The sequence below is a fragment of the Trichomycterus rosablanca genome, unplaced genomic scaffold (genome assembly GCF_030014385.1).
Source record: "Trichomycterus rosablanca isolate fTriRos1 unplaced genomic scaffold, fTriRos1.hap1 scaffold_118, whole genome shotgun sequence".
NCBI classification, from domain to species: Eukaryota; Metazoa; Chordata; class Actinopteri; order Siluriformes; family Trichomycteridae; genus Trichomycterus; species Trichomycterus rosablanca.
This window is the reverse complement of record NW_026946956.1, coordinates 12,016-30,978: the sequence shown is the minus strand read 5'-3', so window position 1 is coordinate 30,978 and position 18,963 is coordinate 12,016. Positions and strand designations below refer to the sequence as shown.

General features: G+C 40.1%; 2 protein-coding genes across 4 annotated transcripts; both read left to right on the top strand.

Moving 5' to 3' along the window:
* Positions 1 to 5,675: 5,675 nt before the first annotated feature.
* Positions 5,676 to 9,624, top strand: LOC134304818 (serine/threonine-protein kinase pim-2-like). Of its 3 annotated transcripts, none has more exons than XM_062990055.1 (12): positions 5,676 to 5,898; positions 6,159 to 6,210; positions 6,740 to 6,840; positions 6,980 to 7,088; positions 7,253 to 7,331; positions 7,461 to 7,676; positions 7,891 to 7,985; positions 8,163 to 8,213; positions 8,418 to 8,790; positions 8,880 to 9,056; positions 9,239 to 9,341; positions 9,542 to 9,624. In XM_062990055.1, the coding sequence occupies exons 1-12, from the start codon at positions 5,684 to 5,686 to the stop codon at positions 9,555 to 9,557; spliced, it is 1,587 nt and encodes a 528-aa protein (XP_062846125.1). In that variant the 5' UTR covers positions 5,676 to 5,683; the 3' UTR covers positions 9,558 to 9,624. The 3 variants fall into 3 exon arrangements, with proteins under 3 accessions (XP_062846125.1, XP_062846124.1, XP_062846126.1); XM_062990054.1 differs by having other exon boundaries at positions 9,239 to 9,347; XM_062990056.1 differs by lacking the exon at positions 9,239 to 9,341.
* A 4,227-nt stretch (positions 9,625 to 13,851) lies between these two features.
* On the top strand, positions 13,852 to 17,699 carry LOC134304811 (uncharacterized). The gene is made up of 14 exons (XM_062990045.1): positions 13,852 to 14,024; positions 14,428 to 14,465; positions 14,561 to 14,626; positions 14,719 to 14,799; positions 14,891 to 14,989; positions 15,087 to 15,134; positions 15,219 to 15,299; positions 15,393 to 15,571; positions 15,660 to 15,729; positions 15,830 to 15,916; positions 16,004 to 16,102; positions 16,462 to 16,539; positions 16,634 to 16,732; positions 16,838 to 17,699. The coding sequence occupies exons 1-14, from the start codon at positions 13,865 to 13,867 to the stop codon at positions 16,976 to 16,978; spliced, it is 1,326 nt and encodes a 441-aa protein (XP_062846115.1). The 5' UTR covers positions 13,852 to 13,864; the 3' UTR covers positions 16,979 to 17,699.
* The last annotated feature ends 1,264 nt before the right edge of the window (positions 17,700 to 18,963 follow it).

Below are 18,963 nucleotides of genomic sequence, written 5' to 3'. Positions count from 1 at the left end.
GAACGGATCTTTGAAATGAACGAAAGGAACCGAGTCTTTTATTTCTGCACAGTTCTTATTGGCTGTAATCTAATCAACCCATTCAGCATCGCATCAGTAGAGAGAATTAATCATAACTCGTAATAAAAGCTGTTTATTATCGATATTCAAATCCGAAAACTTTCAGTATCACGGAGAGCGAGCAACACACACACACACACACACACACACACACACACACACACACATATTTAATGCAAAGTTGAGAGAAAATTCAGTCTGGTTTTAGTGTGAGTGTGACATCATTTGATGCATTAGTGCCCGGTTCACTGTGTACATACTGGAACTTGCATGGATGTGTGTGCTACTTACCCTAAAAAATACATTTAGGCCGTCTTTGATGGATCTCTGAGGCACAAGACCAAGTGAGAGGTGGTTATAGTTCTCAATCCTGGTTTTCTCAGCTCCACATCTACACACACAAAGTGGACATGTCATTTCTAGTGAAAATAGAACAAATGAAAGAACGTAAACATTTACTTTATTAGTGGTTCTCACCCTTTACATGTGATGATACACAAGAGCTGAAAGTTGAAGTTCTTTTTTGACTGTGGATTCAACAGCCATGTCCCCTGCGCCACTCATGGTTTGCTCCATTTCCATCAAACAGTTGAACATGAACTGCTGAGCATCCTAAACATTCAAACATTTCAATCTTACCTGCAACTGTGTTAGCTGAGTTCATTTCACATCTTAAAACACAAAACAATCATGTTCAGGGTGTCTGTGTTGCGTTTTCTTACATTCTGAGTGTAAGGTGTAAATTCAGGGTTGTTAAGCACAGCTGCCTCGATCAATTTCAAGACAATCAGAGCTCTCTCTCTCTCATGGACCACAGCTTTGCAAAACATCTGCAAAAGCACAAAACACACTTTACCAGATCAGCATTCTCATCATTCATAATCTAAAATAAGAAATTGAATAGTAAATAATAAATAAACTGAGAAAACATTGTTTCTTCTTCTCTCCCCGGTAAGGTTGGCTAATTCATCTGGCATGTCCTCATTTATGTTCTTCATGAGCTGTTTGCAGAAAGATTCTGCGCTGAACAGGCACTGCATACTGGCATTTACGTAGCAGCTGTTTCCCAAGTTTTCAAACCTGCAATTAAATCAGACAGACACAAACACAATACTGATCAGGGTTCATGTTCAGTATTAACCTTTATGAACGTACAAATATACGCTGCTGCATTTCTTACCCTCTGTCCTGTAGCTGCTGTTTTCTGTCATCGGAGAGGACTGGTGTGGGTGTTTTAGCCTTTTCACTCTGGGCTTCATCCACCCTACACACATCCGTTACACTATAGTTTGGAGAGAGAGACAGACAGGGTGACATCTCATCATTATAAACCACATGGAAATGAGCACAACATGCCATATTCAACACAGAAGAAATGATTACACTTCTCTGTCTGTTTAAACTAAGAATTAAAGAATTTTACAATAAAAGATATAATAGAACACCACATGCTGTCTAGCTGTACTCAAGGTCATAAACAACCTTAAAAAATACATGAACATTTTGCTCATATCCATCTGTTGCTTAAAAATCATATATCTAAAGTTTTCAGTCTTCTGCACTTTTATTACCTTTCTGTAGTGCTGACAGCTTCAACATTTTCTTCTGTTAATGGAATTTTCTTCTTCTTCTACTCAGGAAAACATAAACACACAGTTATGTCCAAGTTCTTGTATTTGAATATGATCTTTGATTTTTGCTTCTCAAATGATCATGACTTACCCTGAAAAGACGTTTCAGAAATGACTTGACAGAGAAACTGCTTTTGCTTTTGGCTGAAGTCTTTGGGGAGTCCTGAACGTTCCCCTCCATTTGCAGACTGCATTGATTTGAAAAATAGTATGTCATCACTAATGCATTTTGGTATATAGTTAGCTGCATTGTAGAGAGACCAGCTTTACTATTAATCATAAAATGAAGTAAAGCCTTCACACTAACAATTTAATTCAGTCTTCATCAAATAGCATTTTATTTTAGGTGCAGCAGATCCTGAGGTAATGGTAGTCATGATGATGAGATCGCTAGCTGCTCCAATTAGGGTTGCCAACTTTCAGAACTGGAAATAAGGAACACCCTGGGCTGACGGGTTGGTGGAAGGCATAGGGTGGAGGGTGAGGTGGCGGGTGTTTACCTGAGCAGGGGGTAGGCGGTTAGGATTGCACTTATAAAAAAAATAACGCGTCTTACACCATCATAGGAACATTATCAGAATGTTTTATTTAGGCTATTTAACATTTATTATTTTCATTATTTGTAATAATAAATCAGAACCATATTTTAGGCAAAACAACATAAAGAACATCATGTAACATTTTTTCTCAATAGTGCAAACAATATTTTTACATAATCCATCTTCACACTGACATGCAGCCCCGGTTCTGGACTGCGTTGCTTAGTGGGGCAGTGAGAAAAGTGCCAGCCCAAGCACATAAGTGTGAGCCCTCCCAGAACTCATTTTGCATTGCACTCAAAATGCATTGCAGTGCCTGCAGTTCGAAAAAAAAAAAAAGCTTTAACATAAGAGTCGATTTTTAATCAGACTTTAGTCCGTACTGTACGGAACACAACTCGACACTGATTGGACTACGATATTCCGACAGACAGACAGGTCACAGACAGGTCACAGCTAGTTTAACACTGGAAGAAAGCCTCCGTGGCTCTGAACCACGTACTGACCAACACCACTCTTGTCTCTGGTCCTGTCCTTCTCAGTCTCTTTAGATTAGAAATTTCTTGTGTATTTGTTGTAGGTCTTTGTATTTATTATACTGTTTTTATTTTATCTGCACTTGTGTATATCATATTATTTTGCACTTATGTGTTCTGTGTTTTAACAGCATATTGGAAGGGTATATACAGTCAAGCTGGAAAGTCTACACACCCCTTTTACCTTCTCCATGTTTAATTATGTTACAGACTCATTCTATAATAGAATTTTTGCGTCAGACATTGACACACAATCACCAATAAATACAAAGTGAAAACAGGGTTTAGAAAATATGTAATTTTATTTTACAGACATAAATCCTTTATTTAGGGGTTACGTATCTGTACACACCCTTAGCTTAAAGCTTGGATGATGCATGCTTGGCAGCAATTACAGCTTCAAGGCATCTTGGGAAAGAAGCTACGAGCTTTTGGCACACTTGTTTCTGGACATTCCTCTTGGCATATCCTTGCAAACTCCATCAGGTTGGATGGGGAGCATTTGTACACAGCCATTTTCATCTCCTTCCACAGATGCTCCACTGGATTCAGGTGTGGACTCTCAAGATCATTCACAGACTTTCTCTAAAGCCACTCCTTTGTTCTTTTGGGGTGTGTGCTTCGGGTCATTGTCAAGAGCACAAGCCTAAACTGAACACCAGTGATCTCTAATCCCTCAGATAAAACTGTATCTACAATCATTATTTATCAGTAGCTGATATAACCACATGGGTGAGGGATTATATTGGTAAACCTTTGTAAAGCACAACAATACGGAGTTACATGCACAAATGCAATTTAAAACTTTACTGTGTAAAAGAAGCCTTATGTCAGTGGTGTCCAAACTTTTTTCTAGGAGGGCCAGATTTGATCATGTGAAAGTACCCGGGAGCCAACAGTCCCTGATGACATTATTTAAAATAATAAAATATGCATATAAATACGCTGTTATTTAATCATTTCACACAGTGAATAACAACCAAATGTACGCATTCAGGTGAACAAATCAGAACATACAGAAAAAGCTATCTGAATTTCTAACTGAACTTTAAAACTTTCAGAAACTCTGTAAAATAAGACGGGGTACATTTACAAAAATAAAACTTAACGTGGCTTTATGTACTAAAAGAATGACACAGGAACTCTGAGTTTCTCTAAATTATTACTGGGCATAAGTGCTCTCCACCACTCAAATTCTTAGGTCGTTGTTTTAGCACAATACGTCACGTTACATTTTGTTCCCGTTAATCGTTGTTTGTACAACCTGTGTCGCTTTTATCACCTCAACGAGTCTCATTCACGGTTTTGTCACTTCTCATGAATGTGTACTTACAGTGTTGCTGCCACCAATTAGTAAAAAGGAGAATTGCATCTTAAATTAATATAATAAATTTTTTTTCTATTTGACTGTGCTGCCGGGCCACAACTAATGCAACTTAAGACAGAAGACATATAAAATCTGACCTTGGGTAATGATTGTCCTGTGGGTCGGACTTTGGACATGCCTGTCTTTTGTTAGCCATGTCCAAAAGTGGTGTCAGGTTCTCTGTGCTCAGCAGTATCTGGGATGGACCATCACACAGTGGAAACGTTTATTGTGGTCAGACAAATCAGTATTTCAGATCTTTTTGGAAGAAATGAAGTAGATTTGGTAAAACATGTTAGTGCTTGTTTATTTTGGGTTTATATTGTTGGGTTTGGGTTTATATAATTTACATGAAAGTTTAAATGAACTGTGTTAGTGGATCCACCTAGTGACACAAAACCAAACCTACATCCACATCACCAGTTTCATACAAAAGCATCAACTGTGTTATTCATAGTAATACAATAATGAATAATAAAGTTTGTACACAATTTAAACACAAAATTGTCGCACTGATAATTATTAATGATTTAAAAAACTATTTTAAATAACTATATTAGTCTTTTATTAACTATTAAAATACTAAAGTTTAATTACTGAGTAAATACTGACATCACACAAAAGCATATCAATTTTACATTACAGAAAATATTGCCATTACAAAAAAAAAAAAAAACAGTCCTAAAGCTTATTAATTATTAATATAAAGATTATTAAAACACAAAGATAACACATTAATGTAATAAATACCTAATCTATAGTGCAACATGTTCTTTACTGCTCTATAGAGGCTTTATTAAAGTATAAATGCATTTTATTATTCATGATATTTTTAAGTCCTATTTTTTGGAAGACGTGTGTGTGTGTGTGTGTGTTTAATGATACTGAGTGTACAATACACACACAGTAACCACATGTAATATGTAATTGTGTGTGTGTGTGTGTGTGTGTGTGTGTGTGTGTTTGTGTGTGTGTTTAATGATACTGAGTGTACAATACACACACAGTAACCACATGTAATATGTAATTGTGTGTGTGTGTGTGTTTAATGATACTGAGTGTACAATACACACACAGTAACCACATGTAATATGTAATTGTGTGTGTGTGTGTGTGTGTGTGTGTTTAATGATACTGAGTGTACAATACACACACAGTAACCACATGTAATATGTAATTGTGTGTGTGTGTGTGTGTAATATGTAATTGTGTGTGTGTGTAATATGTAATTGTGTGTGTGTGTAATTTGTAATTGTGTGTGTGTGTGTGTTTAATGATACTGAGTGTACAATACACACAGAGTAACCACATGTAATTGTGTGTGTGTGTGTGTGTGTGTGTGTGTGTGTGTGTGTGTGTGTGTAATATGTAATTGTGTGTGTGTGTGTGTGTGTGTGTGTGTGATTGGCTGTAAATGGAGTTGAAGTTGTTTCAGCTCCACTGTAGAACTGGGTGACGTCACAGTCGCTGTTCTGAGCTCCTCTATTAAATCCTGATGGAATAAAAGTTCGGGTTTGATGAAGCAGCTCTGTTCTCACCTCTTCACTCATCATGGCTGAGAAACAGAAGAGACGTGAGAACCAACGTGCTTCTTTAATGCAGAGATTCTTTTGTTGGCCGGTTTGTCTGACCCGTCCTCGGACGTCTTCTCAGGACGACCTGAATGAGGACAGCAGACAGAAATACGATGTGGACAGAGAGAACAGGATCGTTATGGAGGGATTTCTGTTCAAGAGGGCCAGCAATGTGTTTAAGACATGGAACAGGTTTGTAGAAAGCTCAAGTGGATTCAAAACGTTTTATTTTAATTAAATATCAGTATTTTTTATTCACTTATTCACTTAATTAACTGATCAAAATAAATAAAGCCTTAGATAAGATATTATATTAGATAAAAACTTTCAAGTCCAGGTTGACATGAAATAAAGCACTGAACAAACCCTGATGTACTGAACGGTTTCATTCCTGCAGTAATATTGTCAGTAATATTCAGTAGCTGCAGCTGTTTCTGTGTTTTTCTCTGCAGGCGCTGGTTTATGATTAAGGACAATCAGCTCATTTACAAGAGCAAGTCTAAGGTGAGTCACATGACCTTTTCCAACCTGATTTCATTTTCCTTGGTCAGGGTCTCGGGGGTCTGGTTACACTGGGAAACACTGGACACAAGGCAGGAATCACCTGAACAAAGTGCCAATCATCACAGGGGCTTCAGCCACCAATCCTGAGACGTGGCCCATGACGTCTGTGTCGATGTCTGGCTGGTCAATAGCACTGCTGGGATTTAAATCAGTTAGGGGTCACCACAGCAGATCATTCGTCTCAATCTTGTCCTGTCCTAAACACACTACTCAGTCCCTGCTCATGCAGAGCACCACTCACTCACCCATTTAATTACCCACGTACACACAGAGGCATTTCAGGGTAGCCACTCCACCTTCTGCATGCTTTGGGGTTGTGTAAGGTAACCAAAGTACCTGGAGGAACCTCATATAGACACAAGAACACTTTACATTCAGTAAAACTAAACATTATACAGCATGAACTGTTAAAATGTGCTTTTAGGATCATGTGTTATTTTTGGTGTAAACTTTGTTTGTTTGTAACCAGCGTGAGGCGACTGTGCTGATAGAAGATGTGAGATTGTGTAGGATTGAACACTCTGAGAACATCAGACACAGCTTTCACTTCCAGCTGGTTTCACCCACTAAGTGAGTGCTGTTCAATAATAATACTCATTCATATATATTACATTTGTAAACACCTTTCTCACACATCTAATAAACAAAATACATAAATTATATTATTAAAATGTGTATGATGTGTGTGTGTGTGTGTGTGTGTGTGAAGGAGGTGTTTTTTGAAAGCTGATTCAGAGGAGATTGGACAGGCTTGGATGAAAGTAATACAGAACATCATTACCAAGCCTGATGATGCTGACAGATCAGACAGCTCGGAGGTAACACCTTCTGAGAATCACTGAGACGTGTATATATCTAATGATCTAATGAACACAACAACAAAAAGTCTCTCATTTAAAAACATTAAGTGTGAATTGTGATGTTGTTCCCTGTATGATATTTTATTTGCATCTGTGTAACACCAATATGATCTGTTTGATAGACACTAGACAGGAAGTCGTCATCATCATCTGCAGTTAGTTCAGAATCAGATCAGCACCAAAAAGCATCTGAAGCTTCAGGTAATATTGAGATTACAGCTGAATCAAACCTTACCTGCAGACTTTAGCTTCAAAATAGCTGAACTGTTTCTGTTTTACTGTTTCTGTTTCACCTTCTTCCCTCGACACCTTCCTACCTTTGACCTTTAGCCTCTGTAGCTGAGATCAGCCTTGGTGAAGTGATCTTTGAATGTGCTGCTGAGTTGAATGACTCTGATTCCTCTGTTGAGAGCGGTGGTAAGTATAGTACATACAGCTTTTCAGGGGTTTGTTCTGTAGGTGCAGAAGAAGAAATCCTGAGTGATGAAGAAAGCCCAGAGGATCCAACCACCAGCGTTCATTTCTTCAACATCCTGAACCATGAAGGTCAGTTTAATCTCCACTAATTCCTGTAATAATATATTGTTGTACATCTGTTACCTGCTACATCAACCAATAGAGATTATATTACACCTGCAGAAATACAGAATACAGCCAAACACCACTGACAGCCTTTATATAACAGATATTTAGTACTGCTGATATGATGTACATTTTCTATGTGAATTTGACTTAAATGGAATAAAAATCACTTTTACAGAGAGTTTTGATTGTTGCTACACTGTGGGAGAGCTGCTGGGAGAAGGAGGCTGTGGTGCGGTTTATGCTGGTGTTTGTAATGCAGATGGGAAACAGGTGAACATCAGCACATAAACACAAGACAGGAAATGTAGAGCATTACACATTAATAAGATACAATCAGAAGGAGAAATGTTCTATTTGGATGATGAGATTCTTTAACTAAACCCTAATGTTTATTATTATTACTTCTGTACAACTAAATCCACTAATTGTGTTTGTATTTGTGAACAGGTTGCTGTGAAATATGTGCTGAAGGACCCCCGCGACAGATTCATCACTATTGTAAGTTCATCTTTTTCTTTTACTAATAAAGTATCACAAAGACTCAACAAGGTTTAGACAAGATAAAAACCTTCATAGACCAGATCTAGACCAAAACTGTTGGTCCACTTACTGCCTTAGACCAGCCCAGATCTTTACTAACAGACCTGCTCATCATAGTTTAGACCTACTACTGATTCCAAACCTTGTCTGTTGTTCTATTAGCCTGGAGAGACGTACCCACTTCCTGTGGAGGTGGCGTTAATGAAGATGGTATTCAAGCCACCTCACTGTAATTCTGTGCTGAAACTACTGGATTGGTTTGACACGCCCGAGCACTACATCCTAATCCTGGAGCGACCCATCCCCTGTATGGACCTCTTTGACTTCATTCAGCAGTTCCCAATGAATGAAGCTGTGGCTCAGCTCATCATGTGGCAGGTGGTTCTGGCTGCAATTCACTGCCATGATTGTGGAGTTTTTCACCGGGACATCAAGCCAGAAAATCTTCTGGTGAACACTGAGACACTGGAGGTCAAGCTGATCGACTTTGGCTGTGGGGACTTACACAAGGAAACAGCGTACACCTCATTTTCAGGTAAGTTCACCTCAGAAGTACTTAGTTACAGAATGAAATGGATTTGAGTGGAGAAGTATTTCTCTAAAGCATTTCTCCCTTTCACTCAGGCACTGAGTCATACGCTCCACCTGAGTGGATAGTTGAGAAGGAAATGTATGGCTGCCCTGCTACTGTGTGGAGTCTGGGCGTACTCCTGCACACCATAGTTTGTGGAGAGATGCCGTTCGGGGATGAAGTGGAGATTGTTGATGGGGGCCTGGACTTTTTACCTGAACTTTCTGACAGTAAGAAAATGGAAACAGCTCACATTAAGATCTAGAAACACACAGTCTGTAAAACCTGCATGAAAACATGATTTTAAAAGTTTGATCAAGTTTATATTGTCATTACAATGATAGAAAGCGTAAATAAGAAATCTAGTTTTAAATACAACAACATTTTAATCTCATTTTATCGCTGCACCCAGCTTGCTACCATCTGATAAGTAGGTGTCTGGAGAAACAGCCTGAAAAACGTCTCAGCCTTAAAGAAATCCTTCAGCATGAGTGGTTTACAGAGAACAGTATGAGGTTAGGGTTAGTAAGAATGAAACAGACTTAATAAGTTAGAACTAAAAGATCTTGTAATATGGTCTAGATCACAGAGAATGCTAATAAAGATTGTAATGCTAATATCATTAGAATAAGTAAAAGTAATAACATGAAACTATTAAAATATTGATTGTATTTTGTGTTTCTGTAATGTAATTTCTTGTGTGTTTATTCTACAGGCATCTGCGTGGATGAAGATTATAGAAAGAAGACTGTGTGTGTGAAAGACCTTAAATAAAAATAAAGGTTCTTGTGTAAATAACACCTGGTTTCATTTTAGTTTCATGTAACAATCACTGTGAATGTGAGGAAGATTCCTCAAGTTCTCAGAGACAAAATGATTAACAAAACACATGAACTGAAAGAGCTACAGAGCCACGACACAAATATTTTGTTAGTTCAGCTAGTTTATAATTGATCAAATATCTGTTAGTGTGAGAATTTATAAGTAAAAAGTTTCTGGAACCACAAATTGTTCCCAGACCTCTGCACCACACACTGGATTTTAAACAATCACTTAAAATAGATTTAGGTCGAATCAAAAACAGCAAAAACACAGATAATAAACAATTAACTACACAATCTCACTCAGCTCATTCTCCAATGGTTACCAGACCCACTGCAACCCTGATCAAGATAAAGCTTTGGTAAAACAGACTATGAATGAATGAATACAGAATAGTGCCACAATTATGTGACACCTAAGACCACCATCATCGTGCCTTTGTTAAAGAAGTGGTCAGTGTCCTGCCTCAACCACTATCGTCCTGTAGCTCGCACACCTCGTCATGAAGTGCTTTGAGAAACTCGTCATTAAGCATGTTAAGACCCCGCTGTCCCCCTCAATGGACCCACTGCAGTTCACGTATCATACCAACCGCTCAACAGATGATGCCATAGCCACCACACCTCATCTGGCTCTTACACATGTGGACAGAAATGACACATCTGTATGTTAGGATGCTGTTTAACTTCAGCTCAGCATTCAACACCATCATTCCTCAGCATCTGATTGGACAGCTTAGCTCACTGGGCCTGAACACCTCTCTCTGCAACTGCACACTCATACACAAACACACACACACACACACACACACTGCAAACACACAATAGACACACGTATACATAGACATGCACACTCACAAACTCACATGCTCACACACATACATACATAGACATGCTCACACACGTATACATAGACATGCACACTCACAAACTCACATGCACACACACATACACACGCTCACACACATACATACATACTGTACATAGACACGCTCACACACGTATACATAGACATGCACACCCACAAACTCACATGCACACACACATACACACGCTCACACACATACATACATACTGTACATAGACACGCTCACACACGTATACATAGACATGCACACTCACAAACTCACATGCACACACACATACACACGCTCACACACATACATACATACATAGACACGCTCACACACGTATACAGACATGCACACCCACAAACTCACATGCACACACACTCATATATACATCCACACTTAGATTCTGACACACAATTACACTTACACAAATACACATGTGTTGTACCCCTGAAAATGGGGAGAAATAATCACGAGAGTGATAAAGCGATGTTTTCTCAGTTAGAACTTTTACTGGAATGAATGAACAAATACAGAAACCATTTACTCACATCTTAGCTACAGTACTCAAACATTTTAGTTACAATACTCAATGTCAGATGCAAAAGTATATTTGTTACACTTATATAACAAAGAAACAGAAAAATACAATACCCTTTTAAAGGATGTCTATTATACATGTCTATTATACATAGCACTCATATAATATACAATAGACTACATGTCTATTATAATGTTCCAAAATCATAACATCATATATATATATTATAATATACAACTTATTAACAATGTTTTCCTGAGATATTTCTCACTTTTAACACTGGTAAGAAATGTGAAACTAAAACTGAGTTAACTCTCATTAAACTGACATGTCTTACTACAGGTCAATGTACAAACAATTTGCAAATACATTTATTAACATGCACATGTGGATTCACAAAATGGTGACTGCATTACAATTAACCATGAGTTTAATGCAGCTGACTAGCTGGGGCTTCACACACACACACACACACACACACACACACACACACACACACACACACACACACACACACACACACACACACACACACACACACACACACACACACACACACACACACACACACACACACACACACACACACACACACACACACACACACACACACACACACACACACACACACACACACACACACACACACACACACACACACACACACACACACACACACACACACACACACACACACACACACACACACACACACACACACACACACACACACACACACACACACACACACACACACACACACACACACACACACACACACACACACACACACACACACACACACACACACACACACACACACACACACACACACACACACACACACACACACACACACACACACACACACACACACACACACACACACACACACACACACACACACACACACACACACACACACACACACACACACACACACACACACACACACACACACACACACACACACACACACACACACACACACACACACACACACACACACACACACACACACACACACACACACACACACACACACACACACACACACACACACACACACACACACACACACACACACACACACACACACACACACACACACACACACACACACACACACACACACACACACACACACACACACACACACACACACTCACTCACTCACACACACTCACACACACAGACACACACACACACACACACACACACACAAACTCCCATGCATGCATACATACATACACACACTTAGATTGTGACACGTAACTACTCGCACACTCAAACGAAGCTTTATTGGCATGACAAATAAGGACATTCGTATTGCCAAAGCAAGTTACAGGGAAATATAAACAATAAAAATAAGAAAGAACAAAAATATACAGAACAGTTACATGTGCAAAAAATATAGAATAGAATAAAATATTAATAAAAACAGTGCAAAATAATAACAATAAAAAGTATAATATTTACAATAATGAGGTAGTAAAACAATCAGTTTGTGCGTGTGTGTGTGTGTGTGTGTGTGTGTGTGTATGGGACATGGTCACCCACTGTCCCTCACCTGGTGGCAGGTGTGTGTATAGAGTGCTGCTAGTGTGCAGCTCTCTCTGTGCTCCCCCAGTAGGTGGGGCAGTTTGTCGAGGTCTGGGAGGGAGGTGAAGTTGGGGATGATGTTATTAAATTTAGGGAAGAATACACACACACACGCACACACACAAACTCCCATACATGCATACATACATACACACACTTAGATTGTGACACGTAACTACTCGCATACACACACACACACAAACTCCCATGCATGCATACATACATACACACACTTAGATTGTGACACGTAACTACTCGCATACACACACACACTCATACACAAACTTACATGCACTACCACGCACACACACGCGCGCACACACATAAACACACACCCGCACGCATGCATACTCACCCACTCACACACACACACATTCATACACAAACTTACATGCACATACACTACCACGCGCACACACAAGAGAACCACACACATAAACACACACTCGCACTCACACACTCCCATGCATGCAGACATACATACACACACTTAGACTGTGACACGTAACTACTCGCATACACACACACACACACACACACACACTCATACACAAACTTACATGCACTACCACGCACACACACGCGCGCACACACATAAACACACACACACACACACACACACACTCTCACAAACTCCCATGCATGTGTACATACTGTACATACACACACTTGGACTGTGACACGTAACTACTCGCGCACACACACACACACACACACACACACACATACAGGCGCATACATACGTATGCTTATCACACACAAACTAACACACAAACGTACACACATACACTCACACGCTTAACTGCACACCTACTTAAACTGGAACAAATTACTTCCGTGGAATCGGTTCGTTGAATTGAACACGACAGGGTATCGACTCTTCATTGGTGTAGCGTTGAATCGGTACATTGACTCTGACCGACTCCTAGAATTAAACTAATTATTATTATTATTATTAGTTGTAATTAATGTGTATTACTAAATATCTAAATATCTACTTTCAAGAACTTTTTAGATGTTAAGAAATATCTAAAATTAAATAAGACACGTTTCTCGTTTTATGAAATGATTCGGTGATGAGCACGTGACCGGTTCTCAGGTTGTTAAAGGCAGAGCCCTTAGTAACCAACCTCATTAGTGTTTCCGCCTCTCAGCGATACAGACGTGTTTCTCAGTACTCTACAAATTTCTCTTTTCACAGCTCATCTACTGTATAAAAACACATGGACCTTGGCAAATTTCTGCCTAAAATCACTGAGGGAAGTCTCAGGAAGGTGGCGTGCGCCGCTGGCGTGGTACTGTTGGGTTCAGCCGGCTTGATTTATTACCGCCGTTGGCGCAGAACCAACCCGCCACCTGAGCTCTCTCAGCCGGCCACGAATGGTAAACAACACACCCCCCTCCCCGGTCAGTTAGCTATTAGCCGTTAGCTAATAAGCTTTGTGCACTTTGGTTGGCTAAAGTCAGTTCTGTACCGGGCACTGATGAATAATTGTATTAATTAATTAATAAATTAACGAATAAATGAGTCATTTGCTGTTAAGGGCAACTTTGTATCCAGACTGTAACATAAACACGAATTTTTTTTTTCAAAACACACCCAATGTCACACGCTGTACGATTTCTAAACACGCCCTATTTCAGAACACGCATTTTCTTTTAGCTCATACATCCTTAATCTACAGTGTATAGATTCTCCACTTGCTTTAACAATGCTTGTGCACTCACCACCAATAAATTAATATAATAATAATATGAATTCTTTTATTACTTTATTCTGTTGTAGACCATGAAGAAAGACTGGATGAGACCAGTGATCTTCAGGTGTGTCTAATTTAGGATTAAACTGTAACACTACAATTACATCGTATTACTTCATATTTATTTTTTTTGTGTGTGTATATGTGTTTGTTTTTAAGGTCGACATGCCAAACTGGCAATTGGTGGCCACTGACCCGCTGCCCACAGAGGAAGCCGTGATTCCGGTAGTTTTTCTTGTATTTTAGGTTAGGGGTGTGAGAGATGTCATGGTCATTACTTGTGACACAGTATTGACCTTTATGCTGTCATTTTACAGCATTCTGGCAATTGTGGACTGCAGAGCACATCCAGAATCATCCGGTTCCTCTCTACTGAATGTCACTGTTCTCAGTCTGAGGTATTCAAATATGTTGCAGTGTTGCAACTGTGACACAAACGTATCATCCAGTTTATATCTACTAATCTATGCTTTTGTGTTTGTTTAATAGTCAGTGCAGCTCAGACGACGCTTTGTGTGTGTGGTACAAGGGTCAGAGATCCAGCAGTGGTGGTTCACCATTGCTGACACCTGCCGTGTAAATCATCTTGTAAGAGCAGATCATTCACGTCCAGCTTTGTTTCGATTAGATGAGAATTTGTGTGCAGTCGTATGTTTTGAGTTTAAGTTGAAATGGTCTTTTGCAGGGCTTCCCCTACTACACCACCAGTGAAGTTTCTTTCACTGGCATACATGTGAGAGCTCGTCTATTGTGTCCTTTCACATTGTGAAAAGTGCACATTTGTCTAAGTCTGTCTGATGCAATTTCTTCCTTTCAGAGTATTTCTGGAACGGTGACTGCATTTGTGTCCTGTCGCCGCTTGGAGACCTTCGCTAACGTCCTGCTGGAGGACCGTGTGGTAAATTCATCACACTGCCCGGATGTGATAACAGTACAGTGCTGCATTTTGTGTCTGGTTTGTCCAACATTGTGATGTTTGTTTTATTCTCAGCAAACCTTCCACGAGGTGACCAGGGACTGCAGCCAGCTGTGGGCCGACGGACAGGAGGACGCCGCTCACTGTGTGGAGAACTCCAGCTTTTACACACCGTACATGGACTTCGAGAGCGACTCCGAGGGCAGCGACGATGGCAGTCTTTCTCCCGAGGAGAGCGAGGTGCCTTTCATCAGGTCAGGATCGTCCTCGGGTCATTTTAGTGGTGTTGTATACATGGCTGACTCAGTTTGACAGAAAGATTCATTCTAACCTCGTTCTTAGCTGCCACCTCAAGGACTGCGGCATCGCAGACGTCGCCCTGAAGCTGCCTGCGCTCCGTGAGGCGTTCTTCGTGAGTACACCCTGAACCTCTCCCGTCTCTCTGATCACCAGACGTTACCACGCCTACAGATTTCCTCGTGTTCTGACCTTGTGCTTCATCTCCTGTTCAGACCCTGTTGACCAGCGTTCACCTCCAGAACTTGCTGTTTGTGAGCGGCAAAGAGCTGGTGATGCACCTAGCAGCCCTGAACAATCAGGTGACTTATCTCACCGGGTTACCTGATGCGGTTACCTAAAGAAACAAAGCGGTGTGTGTATTAAGAATGTGATTCTTTTTTGGACAGGATGTGCTCAAGGTGCAGCTCTCTTACGAGGCTCTGATTCGCTTCCTAAGAGGAGCAGCCAATCGGAGCTCAATCGAGCTGGAGATGTTGGAGATACAGGTAAAAAGAACGGCTTCTCTGTATGGGGGTACCTAAAGCCCCCCAAAGTTCCACAGCTGGATTTATATCAGAATCAGAATCGGGCTTTATTGGCCAAGTATGCTCACACATACTTGCAGTGCACAAAACATACAGTAAAGACAATCTTATTCACACAGCTCACTCTCTTCTTACACACACATTCATACCCGTAAACATAGAAAACATTGTAAACATTTAGCATGTGCAACTTACATTGGGGTTTTAAAAAGGTGCAGTTTTGTAAAAAAAAAAAAAATAATAATAATGTGTATGCTATTACATAAATTAAATAGGTAGTTTTGGATATTGGATTGTTCTAATACTTTTTAACATTTCAGCTGCACTTGAACTTTCTCGATGTGCTGTATGAACTCGTCGTCTTCGGCTGGTTCACGTTCGACTCTGCACCCGAGTTTGTGAGTGACTTATCGGCAGCTTTGACCTCATCGTATGATCATTCTCCATTCAAGTGGCCATAAAGTAAAAGTGTCTTATTCTTCTTTCCCAAAGATGGATGGAGGATTCCTGGATCAACTGTTTAAGCACATCATGAGTTGGGACCCGGAGATCTGGGAAACTGCAGCTCAGCAATGCTTCCTGGCTCTTCAAGTAACTGTCCGACATTTCATTTTACCCCACGTTACACGTCGTGAAGGAGAGTTTGTATTCTCACTGATATCATGTTGAAAATGTGTGTGTGTGTTTCGTTGATAGGATCAGCTGACCGAATTCCTCCGAGTGGTTTTCTCGCAGCCACTGGAGCTTTATGAAGATCCCAAAGGCCTGGCTCATGTGGTGCTGGAGCTCCTGAAGCGGCACGTCCAGCAGATGCTGCAGACCACGAAGAAATACTGAGCAACCCTCTCCATTTTACACGTAGATATAATGTTTAGATTGAACAGCTCACTTTATTGAGAAACACTTATCAGGTTCTTGTTGCTCAGATTTCTCGTGAGGTAAGTATGCCGTTTTTATCGTTTCTATAATGAACAAACACTAACGTTGGTCGTGCTTCTCTTTCACAGGTTTATCAGGGTATTTTAATAGCTCTTTTGTCAGTTTTATTACCACTGATAGATAATGATAATACTTTTTTATGATACTTACTGTGATTTATGTTATGTTGTGTAGAAATGAAAGTGATTCCACAATAGAGATGAATTATTTAAAGATGTGTTTTGGGTTTAAAGCATTTTAGTACGTATACGGTCATTTTTTTATTATGAACTTGTGTATTGTTTGTTTGTTTGTGTTTTACACTTGTGGTTACATTCATGACAAGAACGGTCGTTACACTCATTACACAAGGTTCATCACACGAGTTTATGTCTGCAACACAGTCTTGTCTCCAATTCACCTCACTTGCATGCCTTTGGACTGTGGGAGGAAACCGGAGGCCCCGGAGGAAACTCACATGGACACGGAGAGAACATACAAACTCCACGCGGAAAGGACCCGGACCGCCCCACCCGGACCTTCCTGCTGTGAGGCGACGGCGCTACACACTTTGCCGCCGCGCCGCCCACTCGTGTATTGTGTTTGTAATTCCTAGTTAAATAAACTGCTTTTGAATCAATGTTTGCCGTGTCTCATTTTTATTGACAAAATGTGCAGTTACATTGGATATCACATTCTGGTCTGGTTCTATGTCTGATTCTACAAGCCCAATTCAGAAAGAGTTGGGACAGTATGGAAAATGCATATCAAATAAAAACACAGAGCTCCTCACATTTAGTTTGACTTGTATTTCATTGCAGACAGGATGAGCCTGAGCTATTCCATGTTTTGTCTTGTCGACTCTTTTTTATTTATTAATAAACGTCCATTCGTGCGTTTCAGGCCTGCAACACAATCCACATTTTGTACAGCTGAGAATGTACGCATATAAAGAGAAATGATCAAAATGACCCTTTAAAATTGACCCATTTTGCCCAGCAACATTCAAGGAAACTAGTCACTACAGTCAACTTGACCTAAACCACAGGGTCGGATCTCATGTGACAAAAACGCTTTTCACAAAAGTGATTTTGTTCATTCAAACATGCACGTAGGACATTTTCTGACATTTCAACAACAACTAGTTCAAACACAACATGCAGACACTGATCTCCTAAAATTCTAGTCCAGTGCTCAGGATCAACAGGAACACACTTTTCATGTTTCTAATAGAAGAGCAGCACATCACCGCTGTCTAAAACTCCTTTACTGGCAGCAGTACTTGTGTCTGTCCAAAGATCTCTCACTGTTGTGTACAGGCTGAACAGCACAGAGATGAACACTGTTCAACCGTTCACCCCAGTGATCAAATAATATCAACTGAAATCCTTATTAATGAATAACTAATAAAAAAATTGTTCACGTTCAATCGAGCAAATCACTGTTATTCTGTTTTATGCTGACTTTTCACTTTCTCACCAAGAGCCAATTGGTGTGACTCGTCTGAGAGTCGCTGACCCAGTCCGCCAGGTGTGAATTGGGGTTCAACTGACTGCTTTATGAATGGCTGACCAATTGGTGTGAGCTCTTTTCTCCCTGTTATGAAGCAGTTTTCTCTTTTGTCTAATAGTGACGCTGCGTCTGAAACGCACCGCGGGTGTTGTGCTGGAGAGAAGATAAGAGTTGTTTTGCCGCCTGCATGAGGAATACACGTTCACGTCTGTAACAAACTCTACCAATCTGGCAACCGCGTCGAGAGGCGAGAGCTTCTAACACTTTACATGCTCATAAAGGAGATCATTTTCAAATCTGTCTGATTGCTGTTTGTTCCTTGCTTACTTGCAGCATCAATTTGTGCCATTTGAAGGATTGTTGGATGTTTATGGGCTATCTGTACATGCGGA

What these genes read in the sequence shown, in the direction of transcription:
- LOC134304818 (XM_062990054.1), top strand. Translation starts at nt 5,684, where the DNA reads ATGGCTGAGAAACAGAAGAGACGTGAGAACCAACGTGCTTCTTTAATG. An exon ending in TTTACAAGAGCAAGTCTAAG is followed by an intron (nt 6,211 to 6,739) that starts GTGAGTCACATG and finishes GTTTGTAACCAG; the next exon opens with CGTGAGGCGACTGTGCTGAT. An exon ending in CAGCTGGTTTCACCCACTAA is followed by an intron (nt 6,841 to 6,979) that starts GTGAGTGCTGTT and finishes GTGTGTGTGAAG; the next exon opens with GAGGTGTTTTTTGAAAGCTG.
- LOC134304811 (XM_062990045.1), top strand. Translation starts at nt 13,865, where the DNA reads ATGGACCTTGGCAAATTTCTGCCTAAAATCACTGAGGGAAGTCTCAGG. An exon ending in CGCTCCGTGAGGCGTTCTTC is followed by an intron (nt 15,730 to 15,829) that starts GTGAGTACACCC and finishes TCTCCTGTTCAG; the next exon opens with ACCCTGTTGACCAGCGTTCA. An exon ending in TCGACTCTGCACCCGAGTTT is followed by an intron (nt 16,540 to 16,633) that starts GTGAGTGACTTA and finishes TCTTTCCCAAAG; the next exon opens with ATGGATGGAGGATTCCTGGA.